The following is an 18,738-nucleotide window of genomic DNA, read 5'->3' as shown; positions in this document are numbered from 1 at the left end:
TCGAGCGTGAATGTCAATTCACACAAAGGTCGACCAGATCACGGCTGATACTCTCCTCAGTGACTAATAACCCTTACTTTCTTTGTCCCTTGGTGTGGATCCGAGTTGTCACACGAAGAACTACTACGTCGAGGAAACGATTTACACATCAATAAAGATGGACCCCTATTAGGTGAACTTAATGAGTCAACATCGAGAGTCCACAAGGACAAAGTAAGTAAGGGTTGATAGTCACTGAAGGAGGATCAGCCCGAGCCAGTTGACACTCGAGAGTCCACTTCTCAATAAACACCTGTACTTGAATTAACAATGAATGAAAGTAATAAAAGTAAATTTGCCTATCCTTGAAATTATTTAAATAAATGTGGACTTAAGTAAACGGAGAGTGTTTACTTCCTACTCCTTGGTAGCCTTGTCCTATAAGCGTCCTTCCTAAAACATAAAATAATTTAAACAAGTATGAGAAATAAGAAAAGAATGTATTTGCCTGTACGTCTTCCTCCAACGACGGCTCGATTCCGAATGATGGTTTGACTCACTCCAACCCAGGGTGGCAATGGCGCATGATTGGTGTCGATTCGTTATAGGGTTTATATCGTTATTAGATACGGGGTCACTATCCATGGTCCTCTAGCGCTCGACCTGAAACAAACAAAAAAATTAGAATAAATTTGGAAAAAAACGAGAATTCAACCCGAAATGTGGAAGGATTTTCAAGGAAAATATTCCCACATTTCAGATTCTAATTAGAAATTTCAAGGACAGACAAAGATATAAATTAATAAAGCATGCTACAAAAAGTGAATGAAAACAGAAGCTAACGAAATTGTTACTTCTTTCCAGCGGTTAATTGAAAAGCTTCCTCCTCTCGAGCGTGAATGTTAATTCACACAATGGTCAACCAGATCATGACTGATACTCTCCTCAGTGACTAATTACCCTTACATTCTTTGTCCCTTGGTGTGGATCCGAGTTGTCACACGAAGAACTACTACGTCGAGGAAACGATTTACACATCAATAAAGATGGACCCCTATTAGGTGAACTTAATGAGCCAACGTCGAGAGTCCACAAGGACAAAGTAAGTAAGGGTTGATAGTCGCTGAAGGAGGATCAGCCCGAGCCAGTTGACACTCGAGAGTCCACTTCTCAATAAACACCTGTACTTGAATTAACAATGAATGAAAATAATAAGATTAAATTTATCTATCCTTGAAATTATTTAAATAAATGTGGACTTAAGTAAACGGACGGGTAATTAAGCCTTACTCGTTGACAGCCTTGCCCTATACTTGTCCCGCTTAAAACTTAAAAAAATTAAGCAAGTATGAAAAGTAGAAAAATAATTAGGATATTTGTCAGTACGTCCTCCTCTGATGACGGTTTGACTCCAAATAATGGTTTGTCCTTCTCCAACTGATGGAGAAAAGGGTACAGGGTTGGTATGAATTCCATATCGAATATATATCGATATTGGACAGTTTTGCCACTAGGAATAGTCCTCTTCCACTCCACCTGAAAATAAGAAATGTTAATAAAATTTGAAAAAACGAGTATTTAACCTGAAATATGGAAGGTTTTTCAAACAAAATATTTCCATATTTCATTTTATAATTTGGAATTTCAAGAACTGGCAAAAATGGTATTTAATACGAAGATTCTACCAAAAACATACGATTATAAAAAAAAAGGGAAAATGGTATTTGATTCTAGTTATTAATTGAGATGCATCTTTCTCTCGAGAGAGTGAACGTTAATTCAATTAAGATGTGCCTTTATTAGTTGAACTGGACATGTGGGAAGATAGAATCTCCGTGGAAAATGAAGTTGAGGTGATTCCCTTTATTTTAAAAGGAATTAAGATTCCTGAAAATGATACCCTACCTAATACCGAAAACTATAATGACTATATAATTCACAAAGCTAAAGAGCCTACATATAACGCCAATCTAAACCTAATGAAAAATAGAAAATACGCGCAAAATAGAAATAGACGATACGGAGGATCTGAAAAACATTAAAAACAAAAAAAGAAATGATTTTAACCGAAGAATGGCCAACTGTAACCTACTGATAGGTTTTTGGTCATTCTTTAGTTAATAAAAAAAATTTCCACGGTTTTACCCGTGGGACTCACTCATTCAGCGAATTCCCAGCCATAATTCATACATATTCTGCGATAATACCGAATATGGGAATGGTGATGTTGATGGCGATGATAATGGCGTTTATAATGACGATGGAGATGAGGACGCTGACGTTATGCACTCGCGAAAAAATGATTTTTAAATGGCACTGCGCGAATTCTTTTTAAGGTACACTTCTCGCGTCAACCGCACTACGCGACGAGCACTTCACGACTGACACTACGAGACTCGGATTATTCAAAAGGCACTACGCGACGCGATTTCTTTTTAACGTACACTACCGGGATAACCGCACTACGCGACGAACAGTTCACGACTGTCACTACAAATTCTAATTTATAAATCAGCAGTGCGCTACACGATTTCTTTCTAACGAAAACTACGCGAGAGAACCGCACTACGCGACGAGCACTTCACAACTGACATTTCGAGACTCGTATTTTTAAATCAGCAGTGCGCTATGCGATTTCTTTTTAACGAACACTACCGGGACAACCGCACTACGCGACGAGCAGTTCACGACTGACACTACAAACTCGGATTTTTAAAGTAGCAGTGCGCTACGCGATTTCTTTTTAACGAACACTACGCGAGAGAACCGCACTACGCGACGAGCACTTCACAACTGACACTTCGAGACTTGGATTTTTAATGTAGCAGTGCGCTACGCGATTTCTTTTTAACGTACACTACCGGGACAACCGCACTACGCGACGAGCAGTTCACGACTGACACTACAGACTCAGATTTTTGAAGCAGCTGTGCGCTACGCGATTTCTTTTTAACGTACACTACGCAGGAGAACCGCACTACGCGACGAGCAGTTCACGACTGACACTTCGAGATTCGTATTTTTAAATCAGCAGTGCGCTACCCGATTTCTTTTTAACGAACACTACCGGGACAACCGCACTACGCGACGAGCAGTTCACGACTGACACTACAAACTCGGATTTTTAAAGCAGCTGTGCGCTACGCGATTTCTTTTTAACGAACACTACGCGAGAGAACCGCACTAACGCGACGAGCACTTCACAACTGACACTTCGAGATTCGTATTTTTAAATCAGCAGTGCGCTACGCGATTTCTTTTTAACGAACACTACCGGGACAACCGCACTACGCGACGAGCAGTTCACGACTGACACTACAAACTCGGATTTATAAATCAGCAGTGCGCTACGCGATTTCTTTTTAACGAACACTACGCGAGAGAACCGCACTACGCGACGAGCACTTCACAACTGACACTTCGAGACTTGGATTTTTAATGTAGCAGTGCGCTACGCGATTACTTTTTAATGTACACTACCGGGACAACCGCACTACCCGACGAGGAGTTCACGACTATCACTAGAGATTCTGATTTTTAAATCAGCAGTGCGCGATGCGATTTTTTTTAACGTGTACTACGCGGGACAACCGCACTCCGCGACGAACACTTATCGACTGACACTACGAAACTCGGATTATTCAAAAGGCACTACGCGACGCGATTTCTTTTTAACGTAGACTACTGAGACAACCGCACTACGCGACGAGCAGTTCACGACTGACACTACAGACCCGGATTTTTAAAGTAGCAGTGCGCTACGCGATTTCTTTTTAACGAACACTATGCGAGAGAACCGCACTACGCGACGAGCAGTTCACGACTGACACTACAGACTCGGATTTTTGAAGCAGCTGTGCGCTACGCGATTTCTTTTTAACGTACACTACGCAGGAGAACCGCACTACACGACAAGCAATTCACGACTGACACTACAGACTCAGATTTTTAAAGTAGCAGTGCACTACGCGATTTCTTTTTAACGTACACTACGCAGGAGAACTGCACTACGCGACGAGCAGTTCACGACTGACACTACAGACTCGGATTTTTAAAGTAACAGTGCGCTACGCGATTTCTTTTAAACGTACACTACGCGGAAGAACCGCACTACGCGACGAGCAGTTCACGACTATCACTACAGATTCTGATTTTTAAATCAGCAGTGCGCTACGCGATTTCTTTTTAAAGAGCACTACCGGGACAACCGCACTACACGCGACGAGCAGTTCACGACTATCACTAGAGATTCTGATTTTTAAATCAGCACTACGCGACGCGATTTCTTTTTAACGTACACTACCGAGACAACCGCACTACGCGACGAGCAGTTCACGACTGACACTACAGACTCGGATTTTTAAAGTAGCAGTGCGCTACGCGATTTCTTTTAAACGTACACTACGCGGGAGAACCGCACTACGCGACGAACAATTATCGACTGACACTACGAAACTCGGATTTTTCAAACAGCACTGCTCGGCGCGATTTTTATATCAACATATAATACGCGGGAAAACCGCACTGCGCGCCGAACACTTATCGATTGACACTTCGAAACTCGGATTTTTCAAACGGCACTGCGCGAAGCGAATTTTATTTTAACGTATACTACACGGGACAACCGCATTCCGCGACGAGCACTTAGCGACTGAAACTACGAAACTCGGATTTTTCAAACAGCACTGCTCGACGCGATTTTTATTTCAACATATAATACGCGGGACAACCGCATTCCGCGACGAACACTTATCGACTGACATTTCGAAACTCGGATTTTTCAAACGGCACTGCGCGACGCGAATTTTATTTCAACGTATACTACGTGGGACAACCGCACCCCGCGACGAACAATTATCGACTGACACTACGAAACTCGGATTTTTCAAACAGCACTGCTCGGCGCGATTTTTATATCAACATATAATACACGGGACAACCGCATTCCGCGACGAACACTTATCGACTGACACTTCGAAACTCGGATTTTTCAAACGGCACTGCGCGCGACGCGAATTTTATTTCAACGTATACTACGCGGGACAACCGCACTGCGCGACGAACACTTATCGACTGACACTTCGAAATTCGGATTTTTCAAACGGCACTGCGCGACGCGAATTTTATTTCAACGTATACTACGCGGGAAAACCGCACTGCGCGCCGAACACTTATCGATTGACACTTCGAAACTCGGATTTTTCAAACGGCACTGCGCGAAGCGAATTTTATTTTAACGTATACTACACGGGACAACCGCATTCCGCGACGAGCACTTAGCGACTGAAACTACGAAACTCGGATTTTTCAAACAGCACTGCTCGGCGCGATTTTTATTTCAACATATAATACGCGGGACAACCGCATTTCGCGACGAACACTTATCGACTGACACTTCGAAACTCGGATTTTTCAAACGGCACAGCGCGCGACGCGAATTTTATTTCAACGTATACTACGCGGGACAACCGCACCCCGCGACGAACAATTATCGACTGACACTACGAAACTCGGATTTTTCAAACAGCACTGCTCGGCGCGATTTTTATATCAACATATAATACGCGGGACAACCGCATTCCGCGACGAACACTTATCGACTGACACTTCGAAACTCGGATTTTTCAAACGGCACTGCGCGACGCGAATTTTATTTCAACGTATACTACGCGGGAAAACCGCACTGCGCGCCGAACACTTATCGATTGACACTTCGAAACTCGGATTTTTCAAACGGCACTGCGCGAAGCGAATTTTATTTTAACGTATACTACACGGGACAACCGCATTCCGCGACGAGCACTTAGCGACTGAAACTACGAAACTCGGATTTTTCAAACGACACTCCTCGACGTGACATTTTTAAACGCGCTCTCTCACTCTTTAGTGAAGTCGCTAACCGTAACAGAAATAAATTTTTGCATGTAATTTTATAGAGTAAATTTTAATTCATTTAACTTTAATATAATTAAAGTAAAACTGGCAGGCTTTAACAATCTTTGAAGCTTCTGTCTTTATTCGCTGCAGCACTCACACACACATACACAATAGACACGCTCCGCACTGACTGTAGTCACAAATTTTCTATTTATTACGCGAATTATACACAGGTAAAAGCTTTTATTTTCATCACACACTGCATTCATTACTATATATTCTATTAAAATATCCCAACTGCATTACTTAAATTTCCCTCTTGACATAATTAAATATGCGGAAATTATATAGAAAAGTTAAGTTTAATTTTTAAACAATTTATCGTCACCAATGCCGAATACTTATAATTGCACAACACTATTAAAAAATTTTAACCAGAATTTTAAATTTATTTAGAAATTAATAATAATTAATAAAATCTTAAATAAATTTAAATTGTTTGTATAAAAATAATAAAAGCTAATTCAATTTATTTAAATTTTATAAAACGCGGCACAATTTTATTAATATTATAAAATAAATAGCTCATATGTGATGAAAATAAAACATTAAATTATTTTTAATCGCGACTAATTTAAACTAAATGTCAGTACTCAGTGGTTACGAAAAACTACAACGCGGGATCCACTGACGACCGGTACGCGGATAATTGATAACTGAGTTGATGTACCCGCTACGCGAGAGGGCTATGCGGAACAGGTATCGCTTATTGTGGCAGGTTAATTAGCAATCGCACTGGATTGGTTGCAATTTGAGATATTCCGCAAATCAGTAGCGACTGCTATCGGTATGAGTAGGATCTCTTTCGCCAATTTTTAAAATGATTATTTTGCCAAGTACGGATTTACCATTTTTTCGAAAATACTTATGCTAATACATTGCAATGTTAACAATTTTATATCATATGGCAAATTTAGCGTTTTAAAAGCCAGTGAAAAAGAATCTTAACGAGTAGTACCTGTCCCGGATGGTATTTTTTTGAAGCGCGAGTTTCAGTTTATCTATCAAATTTCCGCGTATGAGTTGTCAGTAAATCGCGCTGTTTCTTTTTATAATCACTGACATTTATTTCGCATTAGTCGCGATTAAAAATAATGTAGTGTTTTATTTTCATCAAATACGTGCTATTTTATTATTATGTTAATAAAATTTTACCGCTCTTTAATAAATCTATGTAAATTTAATTAAAATAAATTATTTTGTTACAGTTTAATTAATTTTAAGTAAATTTTCATTCATTATTATTGATTTTATATAATAAAATAATTTAATGGAATACTGTATGTGATGAAAATAAAAGCTTTCATTTGTAAAAAAAGTGTAATAATTAGAAAACTCGTAAAAATTATCAGTGTGCAGCACACGCGTGTGCGTGTTTAGTGCTTGCACGATTAAAAGTAGAAGACTCAAGGACTCTCTTAACCCATAATTCTCATCATTTTATTTTGAAGTTAAATGAACTATAAAATGAACTCACTACAGTTTAATAAAATAATATTTGTTATACATTAGACGATCTTATTCTAAAATGAATGCGCGTTTAAAAATTCCACGCCGTGTAGTGACATTTAAAAAATTCGTGTCGCGTAGTGCCGTTCAAAAATAATTCTTTTGTAAGTGAATATCGTCATTATATATACTGTTTTGCAATTAATTTACAATAAAAAATGTAGTTAATAAATATTTTAAGACATCTGCATGTTATAATAAATGATGTTCTGTTAAACAAATGTCTGCATTTATACTATTCATAGTTCCCGCTTACATCTGACGTGTATAACGAAATTTACCGAGCTCAGGCGAAGTTTTTTATAAGTTTTTTTAATAGTGTATAGACACTGTGGAAAATTGATCGCCGTCTTTGAAATTCGTAGAGAAAGTACGAAGTGAAGTTAACTGAAAGGTCGACGAATCAATTTCCTATGGTGTATGTAGTGCACACTGCACAGTGGGAATTCAGTGGAAAATTGAATCGTGTGTGGTTCAGCTAGCTTCACTCTGTAATTTAACATGGAAAATGATTACTATACACTATAGCTGAAAGCACACACGATTCAATTTATAGTTGTAGTATATACATATACGAACGAAGCAAGCGAGTGAGTTAGGTGCGCGAAGTAAAAGCGCTGGTCTTTTTAATGCGATTCCTAAAAGCATCGAAAAATTATGGGAAAGCCATACCTGGCGATTACTGTACCATTGTCCACTGGTGTCCAGTCTGTCCACTACACCCACTATACTATACCAGTGGTGACTGGTGAGTGGTTTAGGGTGAGATTCACCAAGTCCGGCTTGGGGCTAGCCGGGCTAAACTCATACAGCTCATGTAACGGTAACTATACTACTTTAGCCCGAAAGTATACCATATTAGCCCGGCTAGCCTTCAAGCCGGACTTGGTGAATCTCAGTATCTCACCCTAAGGCCCGGTTCCACAAGCCTTGTTTAACGGGATCCCTCAAGCCCTCTGTAGCCAACATTACGGAATGAAAAACGAGGGAGAATTGTCCAGCGCTATTTTTCAACCGATTTCAATGTTTTTGGGCTTATTGGAATCGTTAGGACTCGCCTTTCGTCATAAATAAAGCCGTATTTTCTAAAAAATGTAAAAAAATAAAATTGTTTAAAAATTCGCATTAATAATATTTAAACACAAAATAAATCGAAAAATCGGGCTTCTTTATGACGAGGTGCCAGACCTAACGATTCCAACAAGCCCAAAAAGATTGAAATCGGTTGAGAAATAGAGCCGTACCATTGTCCCGCGTTTCTGAGGTGGGCGAAAACCAAAAATTTGTAGGAAGGCAGCTAGGCTTCCGCCCCTCTCGTGGCTCACGCTAACGTGTTCCCCCACTCCAGCATCCAAACTTACTGCGAAGCTTTCCTCATATTTACGCTATTCCCCTATCTGTAGCTATACACATATAAATACTGTTAAAATAATGTTGAGAACATTTCATTTCGCCGATATAATGAAATTGCTAAAAATGCAATTATCATTTTGAAATAAAATTGTAGAAAAGGAGATTTCGTAATGCTTGAAATATAGGGCATACGGCGAAACGCGGGACAATGGTACAGTCGTATTTTTCAAAAGAATTTGATGAGACTAATAATAATTAAAGCCATTCTTCATGTAGATTGTCCTAAAGAGCTCGCATTTTCGATAAAGCTTATAGTTTTTCAGCTATGAACGATTGAAGTTGCACGGCGCACAAATACATATTTCTTCTCTCGCGTAGATCAGCTGTTGTGCACGTCCATCTTCAATCGTTCATAATTAGAAAACTATAAGCTTTATCGAAAATGCGAGCTCTTTAGGACAATCTACATGAAGAATGGCTTTAGTTATGACTAGTCTCATCAAATTCTATTGAGAAATACGCCTGTACCATTGTCCCGCGTTTTGCCGTAATTTCACCTCTTCAATCGTCCTGACTCGTTCATGCTGCAATTTATTTCGAGCAAAGTAAAAATGCATCAACAAGTTGGGTGGCATCATTGAATAGAGCGTGAAAAGGGGAGACGCTTTTATATTTTCATAATTTTGCAACGCTTCTTTTGGTCATTACAACGTGAACTGTAAAAAGATGCATACTCGAAGTAAATAAAATTAGCTTCCCCTCTCCCCTCTGCAGCTTGTTGCCTCGTCCAGCGTATGTACACCAGCATAGTAGGCCTACTTACATACGGGTGCGACTGTGTTAGTGACTCGTGATGTACTGTAAACAAACACACATTGCGTTTACCATGTATGTATGTGCGTCTTATTTTCAATCGCGAAATTGCCCTTCTAAATTTATTGCATTGCACCTTCTACGACAAGCTTTATAAGATTAAGAAATACTCATAGCAGCATGTACATTATCGAGAACTTCTAATGTAATTTTTCAATGTGCAATCGTACTTTTATTTGTTCCGAAATAAATTGCAGAATGAACGAGTCAGGACGATTGAAGAGGTGAAATTACGGCAAAACGCGGGACAATGGTACAGGCGTATTTCTCAATATAATTTGATGAGACTAGTCATAACTAAAGCCATTCTTCATGTAGATTGTCCTAAAGAGCTCGCATTTTCGATAAAGCTTATAGTTTTCTAATTATGAACGATTGAAGATGGACGTGCACAACAGCTGATCTACGCGAGAGAAGAAATATGTATTTGTGCGCCGTGCAACTTCAATCGTTCATAGCTGAAAAACTATAAGCTTTATCGAAAATGCGAGCTCTTTAGGACAATCTACATGAAGAATGGCTTTAATTATTATTAGTCTCATCAAATTCTTTTGAAAAATACGACTGTACCATTGTCCCGCGTTTCGCCGTATGCCCTATATTTCAAGCATTACGAAATCTCCTTTTCTACAATTTTATTTCAAAATGATAATTGCATTTTTAGCAATTTCATTATATCGGCGAAATGAAATGTTCTCAACATTATTTTAACGGTATTTATATGTGTATAGCTACAGATAGGGGAATAGCGTAAATATGAGGAAAGCTTCGCAGTAAGTTTGGATGCTGGAGTGGGGGAACACGTTAGCGTGAGCCACGAGAGGGGCGGAAGCCTAGCTGCCTTCCTACAAATTTTTGGTTTTCGCCCACCTCAGAAACGCGGGACAATGGTACGGCTCTATTTCTCAACCGATTTCAATCTTTTTGGGCTTGTTGGAATCGTTAGGTCTGGCACCTCGTCATAAAGAAGCCCGATTTTTCGATTTATTTTGTGTTTAAATATTATTAATGCGAATTTTTAAACAATTTTATTTTTTTACATTTTTTAGAAAATACGGCTTTATTTATGACGAAAGGCGAGTCCTAACGATTCCAATAAGCCCAAAAACATTGAAATCGGTTGAAAAATAGCGCTGGACAATTCTCCCTCGTTTTTCATTCCGTAATGTTGGCTACAGAGGGCTTGAGGGATCCCGTTAAACTGGATTAAGTTAATTTTGCTATATTTTATGTCACACAGAATATAGCATAATTAAAATCCAGTTTAAACAAGTCTTGTGGAATCGGGCCTAAGTGGTAACCGCCAGGAAGAAGATAGCCTATAGAGCGGTTAGAGGTGTTGTTAGTTGTTACTATACAGCCGAGTGCCGACAGCGTAGCATAATTCAAAATGGCGGAGTTAGCAAAGTTGAATCCCAAGCATAAACTGCATAAACAAGAGTTGAAGAAATGGCGCGAAGAAAAGTTATTAAAAAAACTTAAAAAAGAAGAAACTAAAAAGGATGAGAATGTTGCTGAAAAACCAAAATTTGAGAAAAAAGCCATATCCACAGTGGATATAGCAGTTCCAGGATCTATTCTTGATAATGCTCAATCACCAGAATTGCGAACTTATCTAGCAGGACAAATTGCACGTGCTGCGTGTATTTATCAAATTGATAGTATTATAGTGTTTGACGATCAAGGTGAAATTACGGAGAGTGAAAAGAAGAAAATTAAGAAAAATGAAACATTTGGGGAAGGCAGAGCCGGATGCATACAATTGGCTAGAATATTGCAATATTTGGAGTGCCCTCAATATCTCAGAAAAAACTTTTTTCCAATTCATAAAGACCTTCAATATGCTGGCATTTTAAACCCATTGGATACACCCCATCACTTAAGGCAGCAGGATAAATCTGTTTATAGGGAAGGTATTGTAACAAATAAACCTATCAAAGCTGGTCATGGCTCGCAAGTAAATGTTGGCTTAAAGAATGATGTACATATTGATAAATTATTGGTTTCTGGCATCAGAGTAACAGTTAAATTACCTCTGGAACTAGATAATACAAAAAAAGTTAAGGGAATTGTAGTACCACCTACATTACCAAGAAGTGAAGCTGGTATTTATTGGGGTTATTCTGTAAGGTTAGCACATAGTCTTAGTGATATAATAGCAAATTGTCCATACAAAGAAGGTTATGATCTAACTATCGGAACATCTGATAAAGGTAGTTCAATTGATGACATACCTGCAAAGAGTTTAGAGTATCACCATTTACTAATAGTTTTTGGCGGACTTGCTGGTTTGGAAGCAGCTGTTGAAGAAGATTCTACTTTAAGTATTGACGATCCTTCTTTGTTATTTCATAAATACTTAAATACATGTCCAATGCAAGGCTCTAGAACAATTAGAACAGAAGAGGCTCTTTTAGTGTCGTTAGCAGAGCTAAGGACTAAGCTGAAACCTAAGAATCCATCCCCACCAACTCCCCAGTTTTATAATATAAACAAAGAAATGCCCAATGACACAAATAGATAATAACTATTTATAAGTCATATATATATATTGTAATTTTATATATCATAATAAAAATTATATAGGAAATAATGTAGACATTTATTTGTTTATATACATATGTAAAACATATTATAAAAGTTTTCAAGTGGGGCAATATCTGTTATATACATATTTGAGTTACAAATATCACAGCAGTATTTCTCTTAACTTTGGTGTAACACAGAATTAACAGAGTCCCTTAAACTTTTTATTACTTTTGCTTGATCTGCTGCACCTATTATAGCCGTGCCTGATACAATCATGTTAGCTCCTGCCTGAAATGAGAACTTGAGGTATAAAAAATATTTTAAAAATTTATATACAGTACCTTTGCACAACATTCAATGGTATTAGGACCAACACCTCCATCAACTTCAATATCTAATGTAGGAAAATTTTTTCTCAACCATTGTACTTTGTGAAGCATTGTATCCATAAACTTCTGACCTCCAAACCCAGGTTCTACAGTCATAACTAAGACCATGTCTGCTAAGTCCACATAATCAACAACTACATCAACAGGAGTTCCAGGCTTTAAAGCTACACCAACCTTTGTTCAAATCAAATTAAGGAACTATACATAAAACTAAATTAAATATTACTAATAATATATTAATAAATTACATACAGTCATTCCAGCTTCTTTCACTTTTCTACAAATTGATGGAACATCAGATACTGGCTCAATGTGGAATGTATATTGATTAACTCCAGAATCAGCCATTGATTCAATCCACTAAAAATTATTAAGGTTATATTTCTTGCAGAATAAAAATCGAATTGCACTTACTTTTTCGGGATCTGAAACCATCATGTGAGTTTCGAAAAAAGTATCTTTTATCTTGTTACGAAGACATTTTACAAGAGGGTGACCGAACGTAAGGTTAGGAACAAAATGCCCATCCATTACATCCAAATGCAAATAATCAGCTCCATTATTTATTAAACGTTGTGATTCTTCATAAAGTCGGGATAAATCGGCATTTAAAATGGAGGGACCAATTTTTGCTGTCAATTTCTTGTCCATTTTGATCATGCTTAGGAGGCTCAGCTCAGGAGCTAACAATGATGCATATACATGTAAATAGTATTGAGGAAGCACGTGGTTTTACCAGATGTTACGCATGCAGTGTGTTTAAGATTCACGGAAAAGTTACGTTAGGCTTCAAGAGAAAAACAGTTATTGTAATTAAGCATTCTATACAATATTCCCCTACCCCTCATTCTTCAAAAGTATCTTTGAAAAATAAACGATTTATATTGTTCAATTTATCGAACTCTAAAATATTAAATGTACATAGAAATATTAATAACAAACGTTCTCTCTTTTGTTTGTACGGTCGGCTATTATTCATTGTTGTAATAACAATGACATATTTCACATGATATTTCCAGTGTAATATTGAAATTGTATGACATGAGATTGTTTTAATAAACCAAACTAAAAGATTATCGTGTTACATACGACTGATGGATGGTGACAGGACTGACAGGTGAGTCAGATGAGTGGTGAGTGGGGATTGTGGGGAAGCGGAAAGCTCAGTTCTCACTTCTCAGTGTAGCGTAATCCTCGGTGGTGTTACTGGTGTTGCAATTATGAGGCCCGGATAACGAATCAAATATCTGTGTATGTTAAGTTTTTTCTTTCATTATGATAAACTTGCTATCTTAAGCAATGTTTAGCATGTTTACCTTATTAACTGTTTGATTTAAAATGATTGCAGCCTATATTATGATTCAGCAAGAGAGAATAAATTCAGTGTCATTTTTCACCTGGTCAGTACATAGACAGCTAGTTGACGGTAATTCGTATATAGACGTTACAGAGCGAATTAATTTGACAAATTATGGTCATATTTTTTACGGGTTTTAATGTTATTGGATGGTTTTACAATCACAAAAAGCTCATACAGCGAAATGTTGGAAAAATTTATAAAAAACAAAGGAGAAAATAAATTTGTTCAAACAATCATATTGATATTTTAAAAACCCGCGCATAAATTGGATTGTTTTCCATCGTACTGCACTAGATAATCTCCTAACGTTTCAAAAGTCATTGAATAATATTAGAAATCTAAAAAATACAATTATAATTTGCAAAATAGAATTTCGCTCAGTAACGTCGAAATATATGGATTCCCATAAAAGTAAAACACAAAACGGTTTATAATATTTTTTCTCAAGAGGCGTTATATCTTATAATCAATGTACAATACTTTTCTGCTTAAATAATAATATGGCTGATGTTGTAATATTGTATCTTTTAAAACTAATAAAAATATAAAGGTGTATAATAAAAATATTTTAAAAAATTAAATAGAGTTCTTAAGTACCCTGATTAATAAGGTACCTTAATTGTATGGAATTTTTATTACAGAATCAAATACATCATTCATTGGTTCCACCAGACGTAGTACTACCGCTCCTACTACTACCATCAACTGTTTGCAGATTCTTCATGTCTTCACATATATTTTCCGTGTCTAAACAAAAATGCTTCTTTTAAAAAAAGTTAAAATTTCATGTTTTATAAGTGTAAGCAAATGTTTAATTTACCTGAATCATTATCACTAAGCTGTTTGGGTGAAAGTCTGCAACCCGAAGCAAGGAATTGTTTTAATCTTCCAACACTAGCCAAAATTAAACCTAAGAAAGGCGGAGACGGCTTTAAAGGCCTAGATAAGTATTCTGGGTGAAATTGTGTAGCAACATAGTAACTATGTCCTTCTAACTCTGCTATTTCCATTCGAAGCTTCTCATCATCATGACCTTTTATAAATAATATCTCAAATAAGATTACGCATTTTCCTCTTGTAACAATAACTTTAAAAGAATTTACCTATGAATTTTAATCCAGCTACTTCGAGGTCCTTAATGTAAATTGGATTGACCTCGTACCTATGTCGATGTCTCTCTTCAATATGGTCTTTATTACCATACAATTGCTCTGTTAAAATCATTCAATAAATAATGTAATTGTCAAAAGTGTGTTTAAAGAAAAAAAATCCTCAATAATTAAAACCTACTCATTACAGAATTAGTAGTTATAAATCTTGTAGGTCGTTTGCCAAGCCTCATAGTACCTCCCATTTGACCTTGATTGTGCTCAGGCATATCAATGACGACCGGATGTGCTGTGGCAGGATCCGTTTCAGTGCTATTAGCATTTTCCAGACCTATAACGTTTCGTGCGAATTCTACTACTGCTGCTTGCAAACCCAAGCAAATTCCTAAGAATGGTTTGTCATTCAAACGACACCATCTACAAGCTTCTATCTTTCCTTCGAAACCTCGCTTGCCAAAACCACCAGGTACCACCACACCACTATAATTAATAATATTTTTTACTAAATCATATTATTAAAAAACCAAATCATTTCGCACCAGGAACGCCACACAATTTACTTTATCGTGAGTTCATTATTATTTCTACTTTGAAGGTCATCAGAATGGAAACTCTAGTTTAACTGTACTTCTGTAAATAAACAATTTCTCAAAATTTTATCAAAATCCATGGAAAATCATTTCACATAAAGTTTGTACAGGCTCCTTTACTAACGTACTTATTCTTAATACTTACTCGCTCTTACAAAGGTGATGCCAAGCCTCATGATAAAGTGGAGGATTTTTAATTTTTGTATTTTCCTCCAAATTGATTGACTCTATAAACTGTTGAAATATTTTTTTGTTTGTTAAATAATATAAGAAAACTAATCAATTTTTTTAAATTTTTAATAGGGAATATACCTTAAGATTTAATTTGTAGCCAGCTTCAATACAAGCATGCTGAAGAGCTTTTGAAACAGAAGTATATGCATCTTCTAGTCTTGTGTACTTTCCTACAAGTGCAATGTTTACTTCTTTTCGTAGATGTTCGATACGGTCTGCAAGATCTGTCCATTTCCGCATGAAATAACGAGAGCGCGGTCCTATGTTTAGCTGTAATCTACAGTTTAAAAATTCAATTACTCCTTGACTTTCCATCACTAATGGTACACGATATATAGATGATAAGTCATGAATGGTGATGACCTAAAGTTAATAAAACATATTAGCTTCTATTATTTGAAAATCATGCTGTTACCTGAAATCTATTAAAATATTAACTTACCTGTTCAGGAGCCACATGGCAGAAGTTAGAGATTTTTTCTTTAATGCTAGGTCCTATAGGTGCTTCTGAACGACATAAAATAAGGTCAGGTGACAAACCAAGACCACGTAATTCTCTTACACTTGATTGAGTTGGCTTGGTTTTTGGTTCTCCTGTAGATCTTGGCTAAACAAAAAATTTATTTTTGCTATTCTAAAAATAGTCTTGTATAATTTGGCTGAATTTCAGGGTCAATATTGAATGTATTTGCAGGATACACCAGCAATTACCAGTATAGCATAATATATGGACTTCCATAACAAAATTTGTATGACCCTTTTAACACACATACATTAAATATTTGTTATAAAATGGGTAAGTTATATAAAACTGTTTTGGTAGAATTTATTATTTATCTAATGTTAATAAGATTTGGAAAAAAATTATTTTTGTTATTGGCATGTGAAGCTATAATTTGGTGGACTAATGTCCATTTTTGACTATAAGCATAGGTGTATAAAAAATTACTCTGTATGTTCAGTTTTTACAACTTATATAGTTTAAATAGTTACCTGAGGTATTAAAGATACATGAGCACAACAAAAATTTTCCTTTTTCACACGAAATTGAAACTGCCTGAAAGCTTCTACAAATGGCATTCCTTCAATATCCCCTATTGTTCCTCCTAATTCAATAATACAAACCTAAAAATATATATATACATAAATATTAATTATTATTCTGATAAAATTCATTATTCACAACTTGAGGTTAACTTACCTCAGGCTGTTCGCCATCTTCTGTTACCGGGTTTTGTGCAATTTTTTCAACCCATTCTTGTATAGCATCAGTAATATGAGGAACAACTAAAGAAGATATTAATTCATCACCCAATTTTTCTTATTGTCAACTATGTATAGTCAACTCTCTGTATTTCATACCTTGTACAGTTTTTCCTAAGTAATCTCCGTGTCTCTCCTTTGAAATGACATGTTGATAAATTTTACCAGTTGTGATATTATTATCTCTGTGCAGTGTAACATCCAAGAATCTTTCATAATTTCCCAAGTCCAAGTCTACTTCTCCCCCATCCTCGAGCACATATACTTCACCTATAAAAGTAAATTTATAAATAAATTATATTGAATTGTTATATTAATGCTTTATATATAAGCATGATATGGAAAAAATATTTCTCTCGTGATATATTACTAATATGAATACCTTAGATAAATTTAACATTATATCTTACACAACATTTATTGAATATAGAACAACTTTAATAAATTAAAATATAAATGTGAATTATTATTCTTCAAATTAAAATATACCCATCAACTATAATATTTTATTGAATCGTCTTATACATAAATTATTTAATTTTTATATAGAGCTGTTTATAAATGAATTCAAAATAAAAGATATAAAAGAAAAGCAAAAATAATACATTTTATTATGTTTAGAATTGTTTTTTACTGCATTTATCTATTTATCAAAATTTAAGTATAGAATTTATACAGGAAATCGTTGATTTTCCAAATACCGGAAAACAAAGTTTTGCGCGCGAGAGCAGGAATTAAATTGACTTCAAAATGGCTTCACGCACATGGTTGATTGCGAGTCATAAATTAACCGCAGAAGAGTTTTCTAAGTTCAATTAAGAATACAAATCTGTTATAAATAATTTGTTCTTACCATGTTCGTAGGGGGAAAATGTACCGGCGTCTATGTTAATATATGGATCAATTTTAATGGACGTCACATGAATACCACAATGCTTTAGTATTGTTCCAAATGAACTTGCAATTACACCTTTGCCGACGCCACTAATTACACCACCAGTAACTAAAATATATTTCATATTTAAACTTTTTTACTTTTTATTATAAATATATCTCAAACTGAACGTAAAACTATTTCTCCTGTTCAGCGTATGTGCTGCCACTTGCCAGATACTGCTTACAGTAAACTGGATCGAAACCAAATCGAACCGATGGAACTGATGGAAGACCGACAATAGTCTGTGGTCCGATTCGCGCATAGAGCGCTCGGAGTATATAGGGTGTGTTCACGGAGACGCTATCAACGCTATAGTAGGTCTGTTTTCGTTGCCTACACTTTTTACACTTTAGTGCAGCAAGTGTTACTGTACTTTATTTTGAGTATAGCTAAGTGTAGAAAGTGTAAATGCAAATATGTATAGTAACGGGAACGCTAAAGTACATTTAGTACATATATGTATGTAGTAGTATGTACATACATACAATGTACATACACAATACGCACAATTGGGATCTGACACGTGGGAGGAGTCAATATATATAGATAGATATATAGAAAATTCAATATGGCGCAAAAGTGCCTAAGTGTCTAAATGTCTATCGAAATTACAGGAGGGTTATAATGATTTCGATGGAAAATATCTGTACAAACTTTTCTCCCAAATTCAAAAGTT

At 36.3% G+C, this 18,738-nt stretch overlaps 3 protein-coding genes across 3 annotated transcripts; 1 reads left to right on the top strand and 2 right to left on the bottom strand.

Moving 5' to 3' along the window:
- Positions 1–11,023: 11,023 nt before the first annotated feature.
- Positions 11,024–12,297, top strand: LOC136772647 (putative methyltransferase C9orf114 homolog). Its single transcript, XM_066725753.1, has one exon. It carries the CDS (start codon positions 11,042–11,044, stop codon positions 12,173–12,175), a length of 1,134 nt encoding a protein of 377 aa, XP_066581850.1. The 5' UTR covers positions 11,024–11,041; the 3' UTR covers positions 12,176–12,297.
- Positions 12,236–13,727, bottom strand: Rpe (Ribulose-5-phosphate-3-epimerase). The gene is made up of 5 exons (XM_066725754.1): positions 13,659–13,727; positions 12,984–13,252; positions 12,822–12,929; positions 12,522–12,743; positions 12,236–12,468 (listed from the first exon to the last, which is right to left on the bottom strand). The coding sequence occupies exons 2-5, from the start codon at positions 13,227–13,229 to the stop codon at positions 12,358–12,360; spliced, it is 687 nt and encodes a 228-aa protein (XP_066581851.1). The 5' UTR covers positions 13,230–13,252; positions 13,659–13,727; the 3' UTR covers positions 12,236–12,357.
- A 783-nt stretch (positions 13,728–14,510) lies between these two features.
- CTPsyn (CTP synthase) lies at positions 14,511–18,301 on the bottom strand. The gene is made up of 11 exons (XM_066725752.1): positions 17,979–18,301; positions 17,225–17,395; positions 17,064–17,149; positions 16,856–16,987; positions 16,305–16,469; positions 15,941–16,225; positions 15,774–15,862; positions 15,220–15,518; positions 15,033–15,140; positions 14,750–14,962; positions 14,511–14,676 (listed from the first exon to the last, which is right to left on the bottom strand). Exons 1-11 carry the CDS (start codon positions 18,142–18,144, stop codon positions 14,582–14,584), a joined length of 1,809 nt encoding a protein of 602 aa, XP_066581849.1. The 5' UTR covers positions 18,145–18,301; the 3' UTR covers positions 14,511–14,581.
- Positions 18,302–18,738: the final 437 nt, after the last annotated feature.

This window comes from Prorops nasuta, unplaced genomic scaffold (assembly GCF_024137725.1).
Source record: "Prorops nasuta isolate Cenicafe-Biocafe unplaced genomic scaffold, Cenicafe_Pnas_1.2 PNAS00004, whole genome shotgun sequence".
NCBI lineage: Eukaryota > Metazoa > Arthropoda > Insecta > Hymenoptera > Bethylidae > Prorops > Prorops nasuta.
This window is presented reverse-complemented; position numbering and strand designations above follow the sequence as displayed.

Coding starts and splice junctions, on each gene's coding strand:
- LOC136772647 (XM_066725753.1), top strand. CDS start 11,042: ATGGCGGAGTTAGCAAAGTTGAATCCCAAGCATAAACTGCATAAACAA.
- Rpe (XM_066725754.1), bottom strand. CDS start 13,229: ATGATCAAAATGGACAAGAAATTGACAGCAAAAATTGGTCCCTCCATT. Junction 12,930..12,983: donor TGGTTTCAGATCCCGAAAAA/GTAAGTGCAATT, acceptor AATAATTTTTAG/TGGATTGAATCAATGGCTGA. Junction 12,744..12,821: donor TGAAAGAAGCTGGAATGACT/GTATGTAATTTA, acceptor ATTTGAACAAAG/GTTGGTGTAGCTTTAAAGCC.
- CTPsyn (XM_066725752.1), bottom strand. CDS start 18,144: ATGAAATATATTTTAGTTACTGGTGGTGTAATTAGTGGCGTCGGCAAA. Junction 16,988..17,063: donor AAGATGGCGAACAGCCTGAG/GTAAGTTAACCT, acceptor ATATATTTTTAG/GTTTGTATTATTGAATTAGG. Junction 14,677..14,749: donor GCTTAGTGATAATGATTCAG/GTAAATTAAACA, acceptor ATTTTTGTTTAG/ACACGGAAAATATATGTGAA.